The sequence below is a fragment of the Phlebotomus argentipes genome, unplaced genomic scaffold (assembly GCF_947086385.1).
Source record: "Phlebotomus argentipes unplaced genomic scaffold, Phlebotomus argentipes genome assembly contig_5, whole genome shotgun sequence".
In the NCBI taxonomy this organism is placed as follows: Eukaryota; Metazoa; Arthropoda; class Insecta; order Diptera; family Psychodidae; genus Phlebotomus; species Phlebotomus argentipes.
In genome coordinates, this window is record NW_026776165.1 from 2553583 (window position 1) to 2575076 (window position 21494).

At 47.9% G+C, this 21494-nt stretch overlaps 1 protein-coding gene across 3 annotated transcripts in view; it reads left to right on the top strand.

The window, feature by feature from the left end:
• LOC132256359 (ecdysone-induced protein 75B) overlaps positions 1-21494 on the top strand; it is a 36425-nt gene that overhangs the window by 6546 nt on the left and 8385 nt on the right. Inside the window, exons 1-3 of one of the 3 annotated variants that reach the window (XM_059752720.1) lie at positions 1454-1544; positions 10298-10386; positions 19520-19664. In XM_059752720.1, the coding sequence (XP_059608703.1) occupies positions 1466-1544; positions 10298-10386; positions 19520-19664 (313 nt within the window). In that variant the 5' untranslated portion in view covers positions 1454-1465. Of the gene's footprint in view, positions 1-1453; positions 1545-10297; positions 10387-18668; positions 19131-19519; positions 19665-21494 lie in introns of those variants that run through there. The other 2 variants (XM_059752722.1, XM_059752719.1) reach the window with 2 other exon arrangements.

Sequence of the window (21494 nt, forward strand, 5' to 3'; positions counted from 1 at the left end):
AGTGTAAGTGCAGAAAACCATTCGAAAGAGCAGCAGAAATTGCATTTTGAATCAAAAATCCCACTGGATGAGATTTTCCTTGTGCTTTTTGCCCTCCTAAGGATTCGTCGTCGGCAGTTTCGATGACTAATTGAGAATCCCAAGAACATGCTTAGTCACTTCGAATTGCAGTTTCCTTCACTTTTCTGCCATTTTCCCGCCCCTCTGCCTCAGATTTTTGTCTCCGTGCAGTTGAGCGACCGTGTTGGCGCTGAAAGGCACCCGAGAGAGCAAAAATGCGATAGAGTGTCAATGCTTCAGCAGTTCAACGCACGTCATTGGCCCGCTTTGCGTGGAAATAAATGATTTGGCCGCGATTGCGTCACCGCGGACCGAATTGGTAGCTCAGGCGAATGTCCTGGCCAGGAGTTTTGCCCCGAAGGTGACTCCTCCTGGTGGCCTTGGAGGCCTCTCTGGCCCACTAAGCGAGCATTGACCCGACGGGAGGGTGGCCGGATTTTGGGGTGAGATGGCGGTTGTTGGGGAAAGGTTGCCATGTTTGAGGTTATGCCTGGGAATCGGATGCAATTAGGATGCAGTGTGGTGTGGGGAATGGCAGTTGCAGTACAGGGAATCGACGGGGAGTGACCCAATTTCCATTGGCTTGTTGCATAATTGTGCGAAATTTGTGTGCGAGCAAAGGATAGGCTTCCCGCCAGGAGGGAAATGTCACAGGAGTCAACAGCGCAGTCGTGGAGAATGTGTGTCGATGAACTCACCAAGGACAACAGATTGCTCTAGAGTGACTGAGAAGGTGGCGCGGAGCGAGATGACAAGTGAAGGGCTACTGAGGGGGGGGGGGGGGGATTTTGTGGGGATTCAAAGGATATAGGACATCATACTTCACTCTTGGCGGCGGTATTTTGCAAAATTTGCACTTTTAGGGACTTTTTCGCGGGGTAATATCGCAAGAATGATTCGTAGAGTGAACAAGAGGCTGTCTTTGTTTTTCTCGCGGGTAGAATGATGCTGTCTCGGTTCTTCTCACGCGCTCTTCGGCTTGTGTGAGCGTTCGGTGTCAATATGGTGGTGAGCGTCAGTTTACCATCTCAGTGTCCGCTCGACAGTCGCGCCAATCGAACGTGTGAATAGCATTTTGTCTCTCTCGCACGGTGAATACACGTGACGACAGCGCCACCGCAGGAAGTGCAGCGGACAGGACCTCAGGCACCACCACAGGACTTCCCGGGGATATTGCAGGAACATGAGTGGGTTAACAGGCGGTGGCTGTGAGAATGATTTGTCAGTTTGAATTCTACCGAGACTCATTTAGGACGAGCAATGCTTGTGATTTAATGATACACTTGTGATAAAATTGGGTTTAGTGGACAGACTCAGTGCTGTATTTATTGCCATAGGATCGATCCTTAAGCCTAGTCATTCATCGCAGATTCAGTATTTCCATCCTCACACACAAGAAGAAAAAATGACAGTTGGTGAGCGAGAGATCCTGTTCTCCGACGACACGAAGGACACCGATCGACTGATCGGACGAGTGTTGGCAGGTAATTTTTTCTTCATCTCCACACATCCTGGCCGGATCGGCCACTTTCGCTCAGTGAAACCGCAAACTGGGTTACACAATTGATGTGTCGCGGAGCATTGACCGGCAATCCGTGGCCTACTTGGCGCACACCAAATAGTTCTCTCGCGAGAGCAACAGAGCCTCCATGGAAAACCCATTGGGCTGTTGGCTTGCGACTCGGGGGAAAATGGGGAGGGAAAGTCACTTTCGTCTGTTTGGTTTGAAAATCGGATTTTGGAGCAGAAATGAAGGCTTTAGCTGAAACATTAATTTGATAATCTGGGATTCGGTCGAATCACTTGAACAACCAAACACAAAATCAGCTCACAAAATCATTTTGAGCATAGAGTCTTACACTGAGAAGAATCGCGCGCAGTGGATTTCTCACAATCGAGTCCGTTTAACCGCAATTTTAGATGAATTGTGGATTACATAATTCCATTTAGGCGCAATTTCTTTTCTACAGTTTCTTATCGATTAGAGCAGAAGATTTAAGAATCCCAGCTTTAGTCGGTTTCTCATAACCTCAAATGTGTGATTTGCGATACTTATTAAATTACTTAATACTCCAGCTAATTATTGTAAAATAGTATTTTTCCTCTACAAAGGCGCCCCACAAAAAAGTCACTCACCAAAAATTCCGCAACTTGTTGCGAAAGTGAAAATTCACGAGTTGCTTTCGAGTCTCTTTACCCGCTTCAGTTGATGCCCAAGATCACGTACACTGCCTCACGCGACAGTGTAAGCGCGCCGTTTGTAGCCGTGCACTCGATATTTCCAAGCTTCGCAAGTAGGTCGTGCAGAGTAAGTTCAACGCACTCGCGCGAGTTACTGAAAGAGAAACGAAGGCCGCGCTACGCGCGACTGAGACAGCCTGTCATGGCGATTCACGCTGGAGTGAGCGTGATGGCGACATGTGTCTCCAACTGGCGGGCGATGCGAGAGTGAAAATGAGACAAACAACGATTAACATTGAATAACACAATTTTGAACGCGATGGAGAATGTCAAATTAGACGCGGGCGCTTTTTTCTCGCTCCATCTTTCCTGGCGAAATCATAGTTGAGCAAGTTTTTTGCCTCTGTCATTTTTTTTGTGCTTTTTTCCACCCAGCCAATCAGGAACTGCGATGCTGAGTGTCAAATGTGACAGGAATTTTGGGGAGGGTTTTTTTTTGAATATGAAGCGCAACAACGGATTTTTGGCACGAGTGAAAGGGCGCGAAAGTGACGCAAAGAGAGCGAAAATGAGTTTAAATGCGGCGTGAAAGATGAAAAAAGCGCTGCCGAGAGGTTTTTTTCGGTTGAAAGTTGCGAAAGCGGAGGTACAGTCGAGATATGATATATAGAAGCATTTTAAAGAAATGTAAAAAAAAAAATCTTTTACACTCTCTTCGAGGAAATAACGAAGATTATTCGAAGTAATTCATATGACTGAAATTATGCTGATTTCATTGGTTTTTATTAGACTTTGTCTTGCTTTAAAATTATTGACAATGAATTTTAACGATTTTGAAACAAGTTTTAATGCAATTTTAGGGGAAAAATAATTGAAATAGACAATCTGAGAACCAATTAGTCCGTATTTCCCCCAAACATTGGGTTTCAAAAGGAAAATATACGCAATTCGTATAGATAAGTGTTAATTTAGTGGGATAACTCTCAACATTTCTAAAACAGGGCTTTTTTCCATTGGTCATTATTGACTTCTCTAACAATAGCACCGGAAAATGTTCTAAATTTTCTGCTATCAGAGCTTCAATTGCAGTCAAAATTGCTCCCCAGGCAATCAGAGCGAGATGCAATTGTGTCACTTGTTTTCGCGCTGTCCGCGAAGATGTGAGCGCGAGTGTGGCCAGCGGCGCGCCATGGTGGGGATGAGCGAGAGCGAAAGAGCGCCGAGAGTGTGACGTCGATCGTTTTGCGCGTCCTACTTCCAAGTGTTCGGGGTGAACGCTCTGGATTGTGCACGACCTTCACTGGGCTGGGTTTACACTGCGTTGTGCAACGTTTTCCACTCTCTCGTCACTAATAAATAGCTCAAACACGCTTTTTTGCCTCTTGCACGCCACTTTGCACATTTTTGCTCAACTCCCCCCTCCGCCCGGCGGTGGTTTTTCGCACATTTTTTCGGCTGCAAAAGAAGCGCGCTCTGGCCCAAAAGTGGGAAATGTCACATTGTAGCCGCGGCGCGCGCGATAGAGCGCGAGCAGAGGCGGTGGGAGGGAAAGTGACGACAAGTGTGGTGCTGCGATGTGACATAGTTGGGGCTTTTTGCAACACAAATGAGATGCAAAAGGAGCGTCGCCTCCTTTTCGCGGCGCGTCCTTGGATCCTCCAGTGAAGCGTCCAGAGGTTTTTGCCACGCGATGCCTGATGCATTTTATTGCATTCCTCTTTTCATAGAGCGCATAAATGCGACTGGGGGGACTTTTTGTAGTTATGACTGAATATGAATTTTGCTAGAACACATCTGACGGTAAATATTGGCGACGGAGAGAGAGAAAAAAAACTCCTCCAATGCCAATCGTGTGGTCTTCAAACAGAGGACTCTATTTAATTTTCTCATGATTTTTCTCTGCAATTTGGTTTTTACAGGAAAATCACACTGGTTACTTAATAATTGAAGTGCTCTGATTTTTTTTGTACCTCTCTCATCATGCTCTGAAATATTCAAAATCCTCCGATCAGTGTGCGCCTTCAGCGCCACCCCATCCACTCAAAATCCGCGCGCGAATTTAGATCGAGGCCAGCGCCACACTGCAAGTGCATTGACACCGCGTCGCCCCGTCTCGCTCACTCAGTCACCAACCGCTCAATTGCGAGCATTTTCGAGGCGTTTCACGCTTCCACTGTTCCAGGCCTTTTCCACCTTCGGTTCAGTGGAAAAAAGCGTCCGAAAAGGCTTTCAATTGAGTATCGCGAGTGGTTCACCTTAGTAACCAAGGCCATCTATGATCGGTCAACGACACAACATGCGCACCACTATCTGTGTCATGTACACTGTGTCACAATGCTAATGACACGCGCGGTGTTGCCGCACTGCGTGGGGGGCGATTGGAGACTTTCCACCGCGAAAATGTCCACATTTTACGACACTTTGTGGTGCATTTGACTGATTTGAATTGGGTTTTCTTGCTCTTCTCTCGTTGCAGGTAAGATTTCGGGGTATTTTTCACAGAACAAATCCTTCCCTCTTCGTACATTTCGCTCCAAATTGCGCGGAGAAGAGCGACAACAGCGCCGCTCTGGTGTATTGGGTAAGTGGGGAGATTTGTATTTCACCTCTACGTGAACGCCATCTGCTATTTGATGGCAAACTAGAATGGTGCCGCTCCAGATGTCGCCACTGAGGTGATTCCGAGTGAAATCTTTTGCCTCTGCCATTTATCTTGGAGCGTCTCTTGGGCTTCTTCTGCTGCAGAAGCAGAAAAAGCGTGAGTGAGAAATATGGGAGCGATGCCGTTAATTGAAGATGTGGAAGGGATAATGTAATTGTTCTGACAACCGTTGCACTTTTCGACGTGGCGTCATTTGAATGCCAATCAACTTCCTCGCCTCACCACGTGCAGCAACAGCAGAGAGGCGCGCTGCTTCCCGAAAATCTGAGCGGGAAAGTTGCCTATATATTTTCCCATTTTCCCCCTTTCTCTCGCACACACACACATAGAGTGTGTGGTGGTTTTTCGGAAAACCTGATGTTGTCTCACGTTTTCTCCATCTTCGCTGCCTTCGCGGCTCTTTACATAATCGTGGCGATTAGTTTCATTTACTTTCAACCCAATATTAGTCACACAACTTTCCAAAGTTCATTCACTTTTCTCCACAGTGCATCGATCTTTCGCCAAAGCGCGCTTTTGCCCGCTCAGCGAATGCGGCCCGGGGTTCATGACCGCGCTTTCGAGAGCGATGCCTCTTCACGCACCTTCGCGGCCCCAACCCTCTTCTCACGCACTCACGACCGCTCGAGCACGCCTCCCTGAATTCCTTCGGGGAAATTGCGGACAATTGCAGGGCGGCGGAATTGGTGTGTGTTGTGCGATGAATTTATGGCTCAACAATTGTATTTCCATTCGAATTGGTGAATCTTCAGGATTGTCAGTGTTATTTATTATTTATTCATGTATTGGAAAGAGAGATTTTCCGTTCTTTCACTGTTTGTCACCACATTCTTGCTCTCTTCTGTCTCTTGAAATCCCTTTGATTGGAATTATTAAATTGCATTATGAAAAATTCACAATGCAATAATCAATAAATTGCCAAAGTTACTTTTCCATCTGAATTTCTATCCAAAACAACCCGTCAAAATAGCTCTGAATTGCGAATAAACGATAGTGATAGTTTGAAAAATGAAATTATTTCTGCATGAATTGCGTCAAAAGTCGCGTGAAATTGCATTTTCACGCCCAAAAGGCGCCAAAAATGGCCACTTTCACGCCCCCAAGTCTGATTTGTCATCACGATGAGAAAGGCGTCCTTTTTCTCCGTATTCACGTCACTTTTCATCGTTTTTCATGAACGGTCCCGAGTGCAAGAGTTGGCGATTGAGAGGCACTTGGCCGTGTTTTCCATCGCGCTTTCTCACTGAGCACGGCAAAATGCTGGGCATTTTTACCTGTTGGCCTGACTCGCTCTCGCGCTTCTCGGTCGGTCGGCCACCTTTTCCGGTCAACTACCTCGGCCGGAGAAGCAAATTGCCGGAGAAGAAGAGGTGAAATGGCCACTGGGAAAGCTGGTGGAAATCTTGGGGAATCCGCCGAATCGCGCGGGTCAATGGCGAACGAATTTTGACCCGTGGCCGAAGGACGCCTTTATTGGCGCGCGCGCGCTTCTATTTTAATCCGCACAAAATCTCTCGGCTCTTTTATGGCCTCTTTATCGCCTCCAGCGAAGAGATCCAGTCTTTGTGACAAGTAGGATTAGCTAAAAACGATTTGCCAAGAAAAGTGTCGAATTGATTGCGAAATGACAGTGATGCGAACGGTTTTTTTCTGTCAATCTGAGGGAAAATTGGGCGCTCAAAAATCCAGAGTGTTGTCTGATCAATCAGGAAGATAATTCGTCTGTCGCGAGTTGCGCACTCTTGGCTGCCGCGATGGTGCATTGTCTTTTTCCACAATAACACCGTTCTCCGCATAGTTGCATGGCAATTTTCCCGCGCGATCGCGAGGCCTTTGACCTGTGCGAGAACCTTGACTCGATTCTAAGTCGAGGGCGCCAGGGGGCGCTGGCAGCCAAGGTCAGAGCCCTACGAGTCATTGATCGCGTCAACCCATTGAGCGTCCAACGCCATCGCGCGCTGTGGGGCACCAGCGCCTCCTGAGCGCTTCCGCGAGAGTCAAGGCCAAGTGGACACCTGGCGATCGGCATCATTTTTTGGCAAGCCACGAAAAAAAACCATCATCATGGCGTCGTTGATTTTGGGCAGAAAACGTGCGCTTCAATTAGCCATGCAGAGCCACGAAATGGGTGTTTGGAGCGCAGAGTGGCTGTTGTCGTCGTGTTTGTTGTGGCAAGAGCACACAATCCACGAAAAATGGCCCAATTTTCGCTGAAACAATTAAATATAGAATATGGCTCGTGGGCCCGAAAACCATTGCACAGATCGCGCAAACGAGTTCTGTGCGCGAGCGAGACGGCATGGGGCAATTAGCAGCACGCAAACATCGGATGAGCTCGTCGCGCGCAGAATTGGGCAAATTCGCGCCCACCGAAAAAAACAAGCGCGAGCTCGCGAAACGTCAATGCCCGACTAACCTTGAATTTTGTGTCACTGCGAATTTGGATCAAGAGATATGCTGTGTTTCGGCAATTTTTGGGGTGGCATCAGCATTTTTTGTCCGAAATGGGGCGACTTTTCCAGCAAATGCACTATTCAACACTGCACGTGTTAGGAATTTTCCGCTGACAGTGCTTGGGAGAGTGTGAGGAATTTTTCACCAATTCCACGCCGTACACCACAATTTTGAGCCATTGACCTCGTGTGGAGTGCTTCCAGTGCTGGGCTGTGTGTGAATCGACGAGGGAATTCTGTCATGGCGAATGAACACCGCAAGAGAAGTTCACTCACACGGATAATTTTGTCTCTCGCTGAGGTTGCTCACCTTTCTATCCATGATATCCGAGCAGAAGAAGTGACACTGTGTCGTCACGGGATAGTTTTTGGCGAAAAGAGCTAGGATTTTGATGCTAGACCTAGTTTTATGGACAGCGATAAGAAGTGTCCTATGAGAAGTTCACGACAAGTGTGCGAATGTCGCTCAAATGTTCATAAATGCGAATTTTTCATACCATTTAATATTATGTATTATTAATTAATGCTTGCTGTGTGAGTATTCCAGGGAAAATTGTAGAAAATTCTCAAGATTTTAAAGAAATTTCATGAAAGAGATTTCTGAGATTCAAGACATTTAAATTTCATCTGTAATTTCGGGTATTTATCTCTAAATTCCACAAAATTAGAACTTCTTAAGCAATCCCAATGAGTGATTTGCTCTGAATTCACCCCCCATTTCCGCGGACACTTCCCACAGAGCCACCCCGGTGTCCCTCCCAAGTGCCTCCGCGATGCGAGGGGCAAGAAAGGGCGCACTCTCGCGAAAAGGTAAACGATCGCTGACTCGTGAATGTTGGCGCTGCCGATCGTAGGTGAAATCCAGAGGTTCTTCCACTCACCAACACACCGCCAAGTGGCAAATCGGCAGAGCCGTGAACTTCACTGCCTCCACACTGACACTCCCCACCATCTGACCTTCATGGCGGCGCTGTGTGAGTGGCGATATTGCGTCTCTTGCTTTCTGTTTTCAGTGCCAACACACAGTACAAATTTTCCTTTCACTGCGCCAGCCACGAAAGTGTCGATCGTGTGCGATCATATTTTTCCGTTCCAAGTTTTTCACGCTATTTTCGGCGCTCCTTCCGTGAGTGTGACTTTGTGATTGCGTGATTGATGGACAGTGATTTCTAGGACTGATCACAATGTTAATGTCGCCGGACAGTTCGCACCAGGCGCCGCAGCCTTCTGCCATCGCGACGGCAGTGATTCGCGTCCCGGCGTGTCCTAGCAAAGTGATTGTGGCGCCGCCGCGGCCCGAGACGCCCGAGTACACGCGCCCCTTTCCGGTCATGGAGCCCGTCGTGGCCAGCTCGCACGGGGAGCCGGAGCTCAACATAGGTAAATCGGGTGCCCTTAAGACGACGTTCGCAGAAGCGCGCGCCAAGCAGCGCGATATTGCTAATTAACAGTTGTTCGGCGGTTTTTTGTCACCTGCGAGAGCTAATTAAAGATCAACAGGTTTCCGTGAGAAGTGATCTTTCGATTTCTACTGGACAAGAAAATGTCCGAGTCGGAGAAGAAGAAACAAGAGACTGAATTGGCGCAGAAGTGATTTTGGGGGTGAAGCATAGGAAATGTCCTAGAATTTGTCTGAGGAAGAGGCGAAAATATGAATTTTAAGTCAGATGAAAAGATATAAAATTTATAGGCGGAAGCAATATTTCCTTTATTTGTATTTTGAAAAGAAGAGAAAAAAGATATGGAAAAAGTGGTTTTCCTCGTTTTGTCCACTCATCAAAAAATTTCTGAGCATGAAAGAAGCACAGTCTTTATTGCTGATTTAAATTTGAGTCTATGCTATCCAGTTTATGGTCTAGAAGAGTCACAATTACAATTGCAAGTCTTTCTTGGCGAATGGCGATTATGTCTTTTTTTTCGGAGAAAGTCAATCAACAAAGCGATTTCCGAAAAAAAATCACTCGTGATCATTAAAAACAACCCGAAAATCACAGCTTATAAGACAGAGAGAAAGAGAGAGAGCGAGAGGAATGCCCGTGAATTCTTGCAGAAAGCACTCTCCGGAGTCCATTAGAGATTCTAAGCGAAGAGATCATCCGAGTTCAATGCTCTGTAATGTTTTCTCCGTTGTCTTTCACATTCACGATCGTGATCTCTTGTTGGGAAATCTCTTATTCTTCGGCTCCTCTTTTGCTCGTAAATTTTTCCCAGAAACACTCCCGAGGGTTGAGTGGCGACGATACTTTGGGACTCTGGGGTGGCGGGAGAAAGTTCCCACGCTCCCACGATGTCTGCCGAAACTCGCTCACTCTCACTGAAAAATTGCAGATCACAGCGCGCCCCTTTCTCTTTTGCGCGGGGAGCGCGTGCGCGACGAGATGAGAGAGATGAGAAATGGAAGAAAGTGGGTTAATTTCTCTTTCGACATCGCCGCACTTTCTCCATAACCGCGTGCGCTAGAGTGAGAAGGAAGGTAGCTTGCGTAACCCAGAGGGCACTGGAAGCGAGCGAGAGAGAGAGAGAGAGGAGTTAATCATTTCCGGGGGATTTATTATTATTTTTTTTTATTTGAAATTGTGGCATTCCTTGCCATTTGCAGGACGCGCGAGGGAGTAAATTTTGTGAGGAATTCCTGGGAAAAGTCGACGAGTCGTTGGAATTTTCGCATAAATACATAATGTGTGTATGCGTTGGAAAGTAAAAGTCACGCCAGAGACACTTTCAAATTATCTCGGGTCTGCTGATGAAAGTTTTTTTTTGGCTGTGGTGTTGGCAAAAAGTCACTTTCGATCTTTTAAAAAATGCCCAGAAAGTAAAAGTGAGCATAAATGTATGTTTTGACGAGTTGTTGTGAGTTTCCCACCAAATTCCAATAATGTCCTATGATTTATCTGCAGAATGTCGTTGGATGTGAGCTAATTGTCCCTTTTTCCAATTGCAGAATTTGACGGAACGACGGTTTTATGTCGAGTTTGCGGCGATAAAGCGTCCGGCTTCCACTATGGAGTTCACTCCTGTGAAGGTTGCAAGGTAAGTTTGATGTTTAATTAAAGCTAAAAACACTTGATAATGGGAGCCATTTCTCTGCGAAGTAGACTTAAAAGGTAGAATTTCCATCTAAATTGCAATATTGCGATGAGTAAAAATGCCAAATTGGCCATTAAGGCGAAAGAATTGGAGCATTTTTGGCGTTAATTGAGGGGAAATGATGAATTTTCAGCAGTTTATGGGTGTTAGAAAGAGGCCAGAGAAGACGCAAAAAAACAGTAGAGAAATGCGAAAGATGATCTTATTTCAACGGGGTGAATGATATTCACCCCTCAACTGAGACGTCCAGACAATTGTTCGTGGATTTAGGGTAACACGTGTTCAATTTCCTGCTGTAATTCAAGAGATCTCCTTCTGTTGTTCCCTTCTCTTTCGTGGCAGCGCGCACTTCTTGGGCTGTGTGTTGACACATCTTTCGGAAACCTTGAACTCACTCGCGAGTGTCTTTTTGTGTTCCTGTTTGGCCAAATAGTGCGTCTCTCTAGAATTCCATATACATAAATTTCTCGGCTTCTCGCATTCGAAAAAATTTCGTAAATATATTCTGGTGGTGATTAAGTGGTGATCATTTGATTGCCTGTTGGCAGTTTTTTCGCCATCTTTCGCCTGAGTTCAAGAGCGTTCAAGGACGACTTTGTTCGCGGAAGAGCGCGACGCGAGCACGAGGGTGGACGCGCCGAGCCTTGACAGTTCATTTCCTTCCGCCATTGGTGACAAAATGAAGTCACAAATCGGGTTTTTTCAATGTCGAAACAAAAAAGAAAAAAAACGATCATGGTTGTGATGTTAATTGTCAAATTGTCGGTCAGAATGGCGGAGTTTTTCCTCAACACACACACACACACACAGGAAAATTTTCCTCGTTAGCGCGCAGAGCACACACAAATTGGTGATAGAGAGCAAACAAAAACGATTCATTTTGACCAATCATGCTCTCAGAATCACCTCATCTCCCACCTTTTTGGCCCCGAGATGTGATTTTGCGCGCCAAATATTGCTCCCCAATTTTCCATGACACAGCCGCGCGCAAAATGACTCGCCATGAACTTGTTGAGGGCAAAATCACCATTTTCGGAGGAATCCTCGATAAATTTCAAACATGGTAATTTCGGGTATCTCGGTCTTCTATTCAAAATAGAACCATTTGGTGGGGAGTCGCGGTGAAACTTGGGAGAGGAGATTAAATGCCATTTGCCATCTCACATCCACTTCCATGTCTATGCGCAGGAGTGCGAGTGAGATGGTGAATGGAGCAAATAGATTGGGTGCTTGTGACTACGCATTGACATTGAATGCGATCGTTCAACTTTTCTCTCAGGCACACACTTCTATTTTAGAATTTAAACTTCAAAGCCCAGAGAAGAGAGAAGAAGAGGAAAAAAAGCAACACGAATGGCGAAAAGAGCAGTGAAAATGCGCAGTTTTGGGGTGAAATTTTGGGGGAATTTAAGATAATTAGACTCTTCTGCGTGACGCCATTCCATGCCAAAGGAGGATGACTCGTGATCCAATCTCTCGTCCTGGTGTGAGAAATTGCAGCAACTCTAGTGCGAAATTGCAGAAAATCGCCTCATGAGCTCAACGGGTTGCCTGCCGTTTGGCGCTTTGTTCGCGAAAACACGCGTGAGAAACTGGTTTCGCGGCAAAAAAAGACCCTCTTTCTAATACTTCTTCTTTTCCCTACAAACCCTTTCTGCACACTTGGCTCTGGGGAATTGCAGAAAAACGCCCCCGATTGAGGAGAATCATCTGTCGAGCGACTCAAATAGCATCGAAAGGGAAAACGAACATGGGTTTCTAGTTCCTAAATACAATAAAAAAAACCTTGGCGGGTCTTTTTTGTCGATACGAAAATGGAGGGAAGGAACAAGACACCGAGACGAAACCAGACACTTTGGGAGAGAATGCAATCCGGGACAGACAGATGAACCCTTTGGAAACTCCGACAGAGTGAGACAAAGAGAGTGCAATTATTGCAAAAAGGAGCAGTCACGCCTGCAATTATTATTATAACGTCTGTGCGGTGTTTCAGGAGCGATTCGGATGAAATGTCCGATTTTTATTATCCCTTTCTGGGATAGAAAAAAATGTCAAATCATAGTCAGAGAGGCTGAGGAAGCGCATTTTTAGTTTGATATGAACTTCTTGAGAAATGTGAGCCTTGTGGCGCAACACCGAAGCTCATCTCTCAATACTCATGCAACCACAACGGTGCCATTTACCTTCTTGATGGGGTCAACACCTGAAAATTGCCTCAATTCCGCGGAATTCCTCGCAATTACTCATCCCAAGATGGGTGATTAAGCTGAAGCAGAGCTCTCGATTGGGAATCACAATCAATTGTCCAGATCTCACATGAGTGCGAGGGAGAGAGAGATGTCACCAATTGTGGGCCACGCGTGATTCCTGAAATTTCGCCACGAAGAGTGGCTGGAATGCTGGGTCGACTGACCCGACTCGCGTGTGAAGACAACTCCTTTCCTGTGGCGAGTCAATGGAACGGGGAAGGTTGCCGATGAAACACAATGGCCGGTCGATGCACTCTGGCCAATTTCAGAGCTCTCCTCCGATGGGATGCAAAAAGTGCATGGAATGGGGGCGGGGAGTGAATTGTGGTGGCTCTGGAGTGACGCAGATCGGCCATCAACCCGATTCTGGCTCGCATGGAAAACAGGTCATGCGCCGTTTCGCTCGCACTCGCGTCGCCCGGGCGCGCGTGTGAGCGAGACGGGGCGCGCAGTGACGTCACCCATGCGTCAGAGTGCAATGAACGAGGCACTCGTGAGTTACATCAGAGTCTTCGGGAATGGCTCACCGTGCATTGACCGCAATCGTGGCTCCCCCGAAGACGTTGACCTCATCGCACACTTTTTCCCACATACCGACACATTATATAAGCGGGAAAGCCAAGGCGGGAAAATGGAGCGGAAAATTCGGGAAGCAGTCCTGGAATGTCCCAGATTTGCCTGGAAATGCATCCCATTTGGCTGGATGGCCCAAATTGCAGTGCATCGACCTCAAATAAAAGGGGAGCAAAAGCACAGCTTCCTTAGCAGAGTTAGTCAAAAGCGTTAATATCTGGTCGCATAATTGCAATTCAAAGGCTTAAAAGGAGGGTTGATCTCAACATAAACTCCCTTGTAAAACACAGACTTTTGATTGTCCAAGTAAACTGCATTACGCGAAAATGGAGCAATTCGAGTGACTCTTGTCACTTCTTTTTTGGGGTCAACGAACGCTCGCGCGATGCACTCTCTTGAGAGAGTGTGATTAATTCTTCAAACTTAACCCCATTCCTGCAAGCAGCTTCCAGAAAACCAAAAAAAAAAACGAGCGCCTCCAAATCTCTGGAACGAGCACGGCTGAGCGGTTTTTGGGGTTATCCACCGAAATACCTTCTCAATTGGGCCCTTGGAGTGGGAATTGTGGGGCGAACGGCTTTCGCGAGAGTGCAAGAGTTCATCCACTACATAGGCGCGATAGTAAATAGCTCTATAGTAGATAGTGCGCCGCGCCAAGTTGCAATAATAAAGCGCGCGAGGTCAAACTAGGGCAACGAACTGATTCAACAGAGGAATGTTCTGTTTTAATGTCCCGTTTCTCGAAATAATATGACGTTTCGTGATCGTCACTGCTGCCGTGGCGACTTGGGGAGGCACTTTTTGGGGGGGGGGGGGGTTTTGTGGCTGATCCTGGCGCGAGGGAGAGACGGAAAATAGAGTTAAGTTACAGTATGAAATAGGGGACGATTTTGCTGGCGTTGAGAGAATCGAGGGAGTTTTGCCGCTCAAGAGGACAGAGGAATAGAGGATGTGGTGAGTGTCCTTAATTGCTCTCTCCATCCCGGTTAGGTGGGCTTTTGCAGGCACAGAAGCGCCTCTTGTTCGCGAGCAAAGTGGCGTGAGATGGGCTGGAAAGATGATGAAGAGGAATGAGTAATAATGTAAAAGTGATGAATAGGAGCTTGTGTTGGCTCTTTCAAATGATTCTTCCGCATTTTGTGCGACTCTATGCCTAAGAAGTCATTGCACTGTGCGGTACTTCCAAATTGCCACGCCACTGGCGGGGAGATCGAAAGAGAAATGCCCGAAAAATGGACGCTGGTCCCCCTCAATCCGGACGTTGACATCGTGCCGTCACGTGACGGATTAGCATTGCATAATCCACATGTGATTTGCATAAATGGCATCGTGACTCACGGTCCGGAAATGTCGCGCGCCAAACCATGAAGTCCCATGAGTTTTCCCTCGCGGCTGGGCTGTTTTGAGGTTAGGGAGGCGCTCCGCGTGTGCATTGCCGAAAAAGAAGAGCGCGTGGAGAGAGGAAAGTGTGTAATTGGGATGAATCGATTGGAAAGAAATTCACTCGGTCGACGACCGAGGGTGGGCAAGAAGTCTCCAGAGGGAGTGACATGGATTGGGTTCAACGGCCCCGCGTGTAAATACTACAATGGGTGACTGTAATAAATGATTTCAATAACTTCTCCCGAAACAGATTCAGCGACACTCGTGACACCGTTACTTTTATGTTTCACTATTTTGTGGGCATTTTCACAGATTCCTCACTTCTCTCCCTTGTTTTCTTTCTTCGCCGCGCTTGTCCAACAGCATTGCGCGCGCGATTACTCAATCTTTTTCTTCACTGGAATTTTGTGGCATTACTCAACAGTCATTTCGCCAAGGCGGGGAGGGGGGGGGAAGAAGCCATCCCAGTTGGGAATCCTTCAGGAAGTGTATCAAATGCTGCGATCGCTCTGGATCGCGGGATGGCGCGCGAGGTGAACGACACCGCGCGGCAACAGATGATAATCGGCGTCAACGGGAATTTGTAGTGTGAATAACCCCGAGGAGGCGCTGCCAAGCAAGGTGACTCAAGGGACTCGGGGAAAAAACGCGATCGAGTCGCGTGAACGTGAATGAGACTCATTCTTGGTCTGTCAAACAGAAATGTGTTAAATGGCGACAGAGGAGAGAAGAGATGAAAAGGTCGCGTATTCGCGTGTGTTTTTGGGCAAAATTGTCGATATTTGGCACGCAAAATCGTGGGAAGAAGAGACACGGCGAAGATTGTGGTCAGCAGGAGACGCTCCTGATTTGCGCACAGAGACAATAGAAATCTATTAGTCACGTCCTCTGAGCTGTGAATTTGGGTCAAATTCGCGATAGCTGAAGAGTTCTGGGAATTCCCGCCAAATCACACTGAAGCCATAATTCGTGGAAAAGCGCATAAAGGCGCGGATGGAGTTGGCCAGGCACAGATAGCAGGATCCCCGGGAGTGCTGGCTATGACGTCGTCACACGTCAACGACCGGTTAATGGGTCGAGCCACCTGTCAAGGAGAGGGACTACTTCCTCCGGCCGAGATTGATTTCCGCGCTGGGGTGCAATGACCGGAGGTTTCGGGCGCACACATGCACAGCTGACCCATATTCGCGAGGTCTCCCTGGCCACCGCTCGTGGCGCTGCGCGGGGTCACTGCACTCCACCTCCTCGGCAGCCACTTTTCGCGCCAAACCACACATTTCGCGCCAATTATCATAACTGCGCATGTCGAGATGCTCAGAGACAATACCAGCCCAACATCCGGACAATGACCCGAGCAAATTCACCAGGAGCCACGATGCATTCCCAGATTCCTGTTGTCATAGCAGCATTTCTAAGGGACACACTGATTTGGTGGGCTTACGAGTTAATTAGCTCAGTGATCCAGGTGATTCAATCACAAGAGGACAACTGAAGCATATCAGTGTGTCGTGAATTTCCACGTGTGGCCAAAAATGGGATGTTATGCTCTTCAAGATAAGGACTTTAAGCCTTATGTTTTATTTTTAGTCGTTTGAAAGACGGCAAATTTAGGAGAAAAGTTATTACAACAAGGAGTTTATGGAGGCTTTTATGAATTCTTAGCACATTAGCGACAAAATCAATACCTTTCCGTCTTCTCTCACTCAAGTATCCCTAAAAGCCATCTCGCTTGATTGATGGGCTTGTGGAGTTGACAGATAGCCAGAAATTGCTCTGTCTCCACTTTGTGAGTTGAAACTTTTCGGTACAACTTTCCAGAGCTAATTAAGGCGTGAATTCGGGCAATCACAGTGCTGCTAAATATTCATCGGTCCCGCGAGGGTTGCATCTGGGGCGCCCACCCTCCAAGTAGGGCGCCCATTGACCCGATTTCCAGCGCAATGACGTCAGAGCGCGCGCGATTTCCGGGACGCGGTCGTTGACCTGGCCTCCCCTGCCTCCCGGGCGCGCTCGGCCGGGGTGCGTAGGGCCCCGGCCGTGGGTGCGAGCGAGACGCCATGGGCCGAAGGTGAACGACCGCCGTGCTCCATATCCACTCGCACAGCCCGTGTGCATCTGCTCCCATTTCGTCTCTCCCGCCGACAGAGACGGCCGAGAGCGAGATGGTGCGATGACTATAATTGGCACATCGTGATTTGGCGCCCTCTGGTGACACTCGTTTCGCAATCGCGCTATGGAAATTCGAGGAGAGAAATTCAACTGCGAGGCTGTTGCACAATGGCAGTGAAGAAAGATTGCGCCGCACCGAAGAAAAAGTGCCCCCGCTTTCGTTGGCTTCCGCGTTATGTAAAAAGATTTTCATTTCACCCAGAGAGAGAGAGAGAGAGAGAGAGACAGGCGGTCGATGAACTCTCTCAAGGGGTTTCGGCAGTGGCGCTGAGGCCAAAGGGTGTCCTGGGTGGCAAGGAATCAAATGGGTGCGCAACGGCGGTGCCTTGAATGGGAGGAGAAATCTAATTGCTCCATCTTGTCGCTCTGTTTTCTATTTTTAACTCCACAGCGTGACATGAGAAGCTCTAATTATATCCACAAGGATTCTCCAGGAGGGTCCTCCCTTTGGGGGGGGGGGGACTACTCATGCCCTCTCCAGAGCCACACTCTGTTCCCATGGCAGGCCATTGACCATATTGGGGAGGTGAATGAGCGGTAGTTCACGATTTTTCTAATCGCTCTAACGGTGCACCGAGTCTTACCAAATGCATTTAAGGAGGCGAAAGACAAAAAAGCTCCGCGCGAATTTCCATTTCTCTCTCTCTCACTCTGTCTTTCTCTCGGCGATTGCACAATCCGAAGAAGAAGAAGAAGGCGAAAAAAGAGCGCGAAAAGTGGCTGAAAAAAACAAAAGAAAGTCCACGTGCGTGCGTCTCGCTTGCGCCAATGGCGCCCTCTTGCTTGCACACACGCGGCGCGGGGTGTGAGTGAGTGAGACAGTGGCATCGCACCGTCGCAATTCCTCTCACTTTCCTCACTCTCGGCGGGTCGGTGGCCCGAAAGTGGGTCACGAGACACCAACACCGATGCAGCTCCGAGGGCAACTCTCGGTGCTCTTTTTCTCAGTCGCCCCGGTCGTTGAACTGCTCCTCACCAACACCAGCGCGCCGTGAACTGTGTAGTCACGGGGCGTCCCCACTCCGTGGGGCGCCATGAGCGGCAAGTGGGAGAGTGTGTGCGAAAAAGGGCGCCTCACAAACACAATTCGGCCAAGAGAATAGTGCAAAGTGAGCGAAGCAGCGATGAAAGATTGCCAGCAACTGTGAAGTTTTCACAGGAAAATTTCAATACAAGAGTTCATACTGGAGTCTCTTTGTGTCCTTCTGTCCAATGGACATTAATGGACACACAGGAAAAGTGGGAAAGATTGGAATTCTCCATTTGCCACAAAATAACGTAATCTTGCCAAACAATTTACAATCATATTTATGTTCCAATTTCTGCCTTTTCGCACGTAATTCGGTAAACAAGCTCATCTTTGCCACGCGCTGACCTTTGTTTATTCTTATGAGACGTCGAAAATTGCGAAATTTCGTCACGAAGCGCTTCTTCGGCAGTCCTTTGGCCCAATCTTCGGCTTTTTTCTACGCGAAATTCGTCACTGCGCGTGGCAATGGCATCTGTTAAGCCAGCAATAAATCCATCCCGTCATCGTAACCATGTTTTCAAGGAATGTAGAACGATAACTTGGCGATGACTTGTTGGGCAATTAACCTAGAAATCTCAATGTTTCTGGGATGGCGGCTTTTGGGGGCGCGTGGATCCCAATTGTAGGCCTGCGATCGAAGGGAGCTTCGAGGATAGATGCATGTGGCTGAAAGTTGCTTGAAAGTTTCAGTGAAACAGTCAGTTGGCAATCTTCCCTCTCACCACACTTGAGACCTTCGGCTGTGTGCGTTGCTCAACAGCGAGAGAAGCAGTGTCGGGCGCTCCGACTGGTCGTGCCATTCGCAAATGAACCGTTGAAGCGCGCACAGTCACGAGCACTACTCCAAAATCGCGCCAAGTGACACACAGAGTGTGAAGCAGTGTTGTGCGGATCCTGCGATGCAAGTGTGATCAGTGCAGTGCCCAGTGATTGTGAGTTACCGTGACATGGGCTGTGCAATGCAGGAGATGGCGCCGCAGGCGAGCGAGGAGGAGCGCCGGGACAGTCTGAAGGACAGCCATAGTGTCCTGGTGCAGATGCTGGAGGCGGCTCCGCTGGGCCAGCCGAAGCACAGGAAGCGCCTGAAGGCTGTGTTGGGCACGTCGGAGTGCCCGTGGAAGAAGAGTCGCGTGTGGCGACGCGAGGAGGCGGAGCCGGAGCGCAGGGACTCCTCGGACAGCTCCGAAGGGGGTCCCAGCGACTCGGGCTGCGACAGCGACTGTCCGGAGAGTCACAACATCACGGAGCTCTGCAAGAAGTTCGACGAGAACCTGTCGGAAGATGTAGGTTCACATTATAGTAGCTTCTAGGTTCAGTTACTTCGCCAGTCAGAGTTCATTCACACGCGAGGCTTTAGCATTGAAGGCATTGTGCGTTCTTAAGCGGAGTTGCTAATTGCAACACGGTGTTTTGTCTGGGAGATGGAAAAAAAATCATATCATTCCCATTATCGGGCGCAGATATTCCACGGAATATCTGCTGTATCTGACGTCAAACTTTGGGCAGAGAAATGGCTCGAAATCTCACGCGAAAGTATGACCGAAAAGGCTTGATTGATCTGATGTAACAAGAGAATCATTTATTCGCGGCACGCGAAGATGCAAAAAAAATGTTTAAAAATTTTGTGGGAGAGCGGTTTTTGTGAAAGTCTCATTTTTTTTTATAATTGCAGGGCTTCTTTCGGCGATCGATCCAGCAGAAGATCCAGTATCGGCCATGCACGAAGAATCAACAGTGCAGCATCCTCCGGATCAATCGCAACAGATGTCAGTATTGTCGCCTCAAGAAATGCATAGCAGTTGGAATGAGCAGAGATGGTGAGTCCTTTTGGTTGTATTCTTTGGGGTTATGTTCACCCAGATCGAGAGGTTGCATGATGGCGTGCGTGTAGCCCGATTTAGGGTCGTCCGGGGTCGAGGGACTGTGGCGAGGACTATCTGGGGGTGACTCACCTAGGACGTGTCACACGACACGATGTCCTTTTCGTTCCCATTGCCCTGCAACGCCATCTCGCTCCGGCTCGTATGTGTCAGAGCGAGAGGCTCGTTGCTGATGACGCCAGAGAAGGGAGACTCGCTATCTCAGTCGCACCTCCCACTTCTGAGCTGTAGGAAAAACGTATGCAGTCGACGAGTGTGCGCAATAGAAAGTGATCGTGGCTGGGGTTCAGTGACCGGCCAAGTAGGTCACAGTGGTTGAACTCTATTTGGGCCACCATGGAATATTCGTGCAGTGAGATTCGACGTCGCCTTTGTCTCACCATGCCAAATGGAATTTGAGATAATTTTCTACCCTGGCCGTTATGCAATGGATGGGCCACTCTTCTCGCAAAATCGCGTTTTTCACTCTCGCGCGCGCCTTTTTTTTCACTATTCAGTTCAATGTCTATTGGAGAGTGGGCTTTGGAAACGCACAAATTAAAATCAAAAGTATTGCGTAAGGAGGCGCGATGTGAAGAAACGATACAGCGATCAGAGTATAATTGTTTCAAGGAGAGATGACAGAGTGTGTTTAGGGGCTGTTTTTTTTCTTAGGAAGAATGAGAGTTGAATGGAAATGCAGGTTGAGCGAGATAAGGAATGCTTCCATGAGTCTGAGAACCCTTTGTCTGGTCCAGAATAGAATATTTCTCCATTTCATCCTTTTGTGTATGTGTGAAATGACCAAAATATACTATCAGTCCTGTCCCCAAAAAGTCCCTCAAACTATCTGAACGATAGAGTAATTGAATTAATATCACTTAGCAGTTGCTCCGTTTACTCATTCGCTCTATATCGGACTTTTCGTACGGCTGTAAAATTGCGTTTGCGTTTCCAAGTCACTGACATGCAATTGGGTCATGCACGGTCGTTCACACTGACTATTTCCCCATCGCCTCGCCATATATTGCATCGACAGTGGCGCCGCTGTGTTGGTGGCCCAACACACACTCGCGTTGACACATTTTTCGTACGCTAGAGCGAGAAGTGTGTGCAATTTTTGCACCAAATGTCTCCATAGCAGGCCGTCTCACTTGCACTCCTTTGGAGCCAATATTGATGACCAAATTGAGGTTATGTTGCGCAACCTGGGCCGCGTTTTTTTCGTTCATCTCGCACGTAGCCGAAGGAGCCTGAAAGATGGTCTCAAGTCTGTATTGGTCAATGCTGAGAAACTCAGGATTCGCGCTGTGGTTTCGGACAAGTGAACCGTGTGTTTGGCCAATGCACAAATTGAGATCATGAGAAAGTCATGCAATTTATCGTTATTTTTTGTCATGTGTCGTAACAATGAGGGGTGAGAGAGAGAGAGAGAGTGAGATTTGAGAAATGTTATTTTCACTGAAAAGCCCACGATTTGATGTCTTCCGGAGAAAGTTGACGATTGAAATGTAATGTTTGTTGTTGTTTTCACTGCATTGGCGCGATTGCATGGGCAACCCAAAGAGTAGAAAGTTATCATCTGCAAAATTTCTCTTTTCCGCATTTCTCGGCCCCACTGACTTCTTTTTCCACTATGGGTGCTGTTGAGATGACTTAAAGTCCCTCTAATGGCAAGTCCTCTGGGTGACGGCAATCGCAATCGGGCGCGAGGTAAGTGAAAGTTGTAAATTGAGCGATAGAAGGCGAGTCAGTGACCGATCGAGGTGAGGTTATGTGACGCGCTGA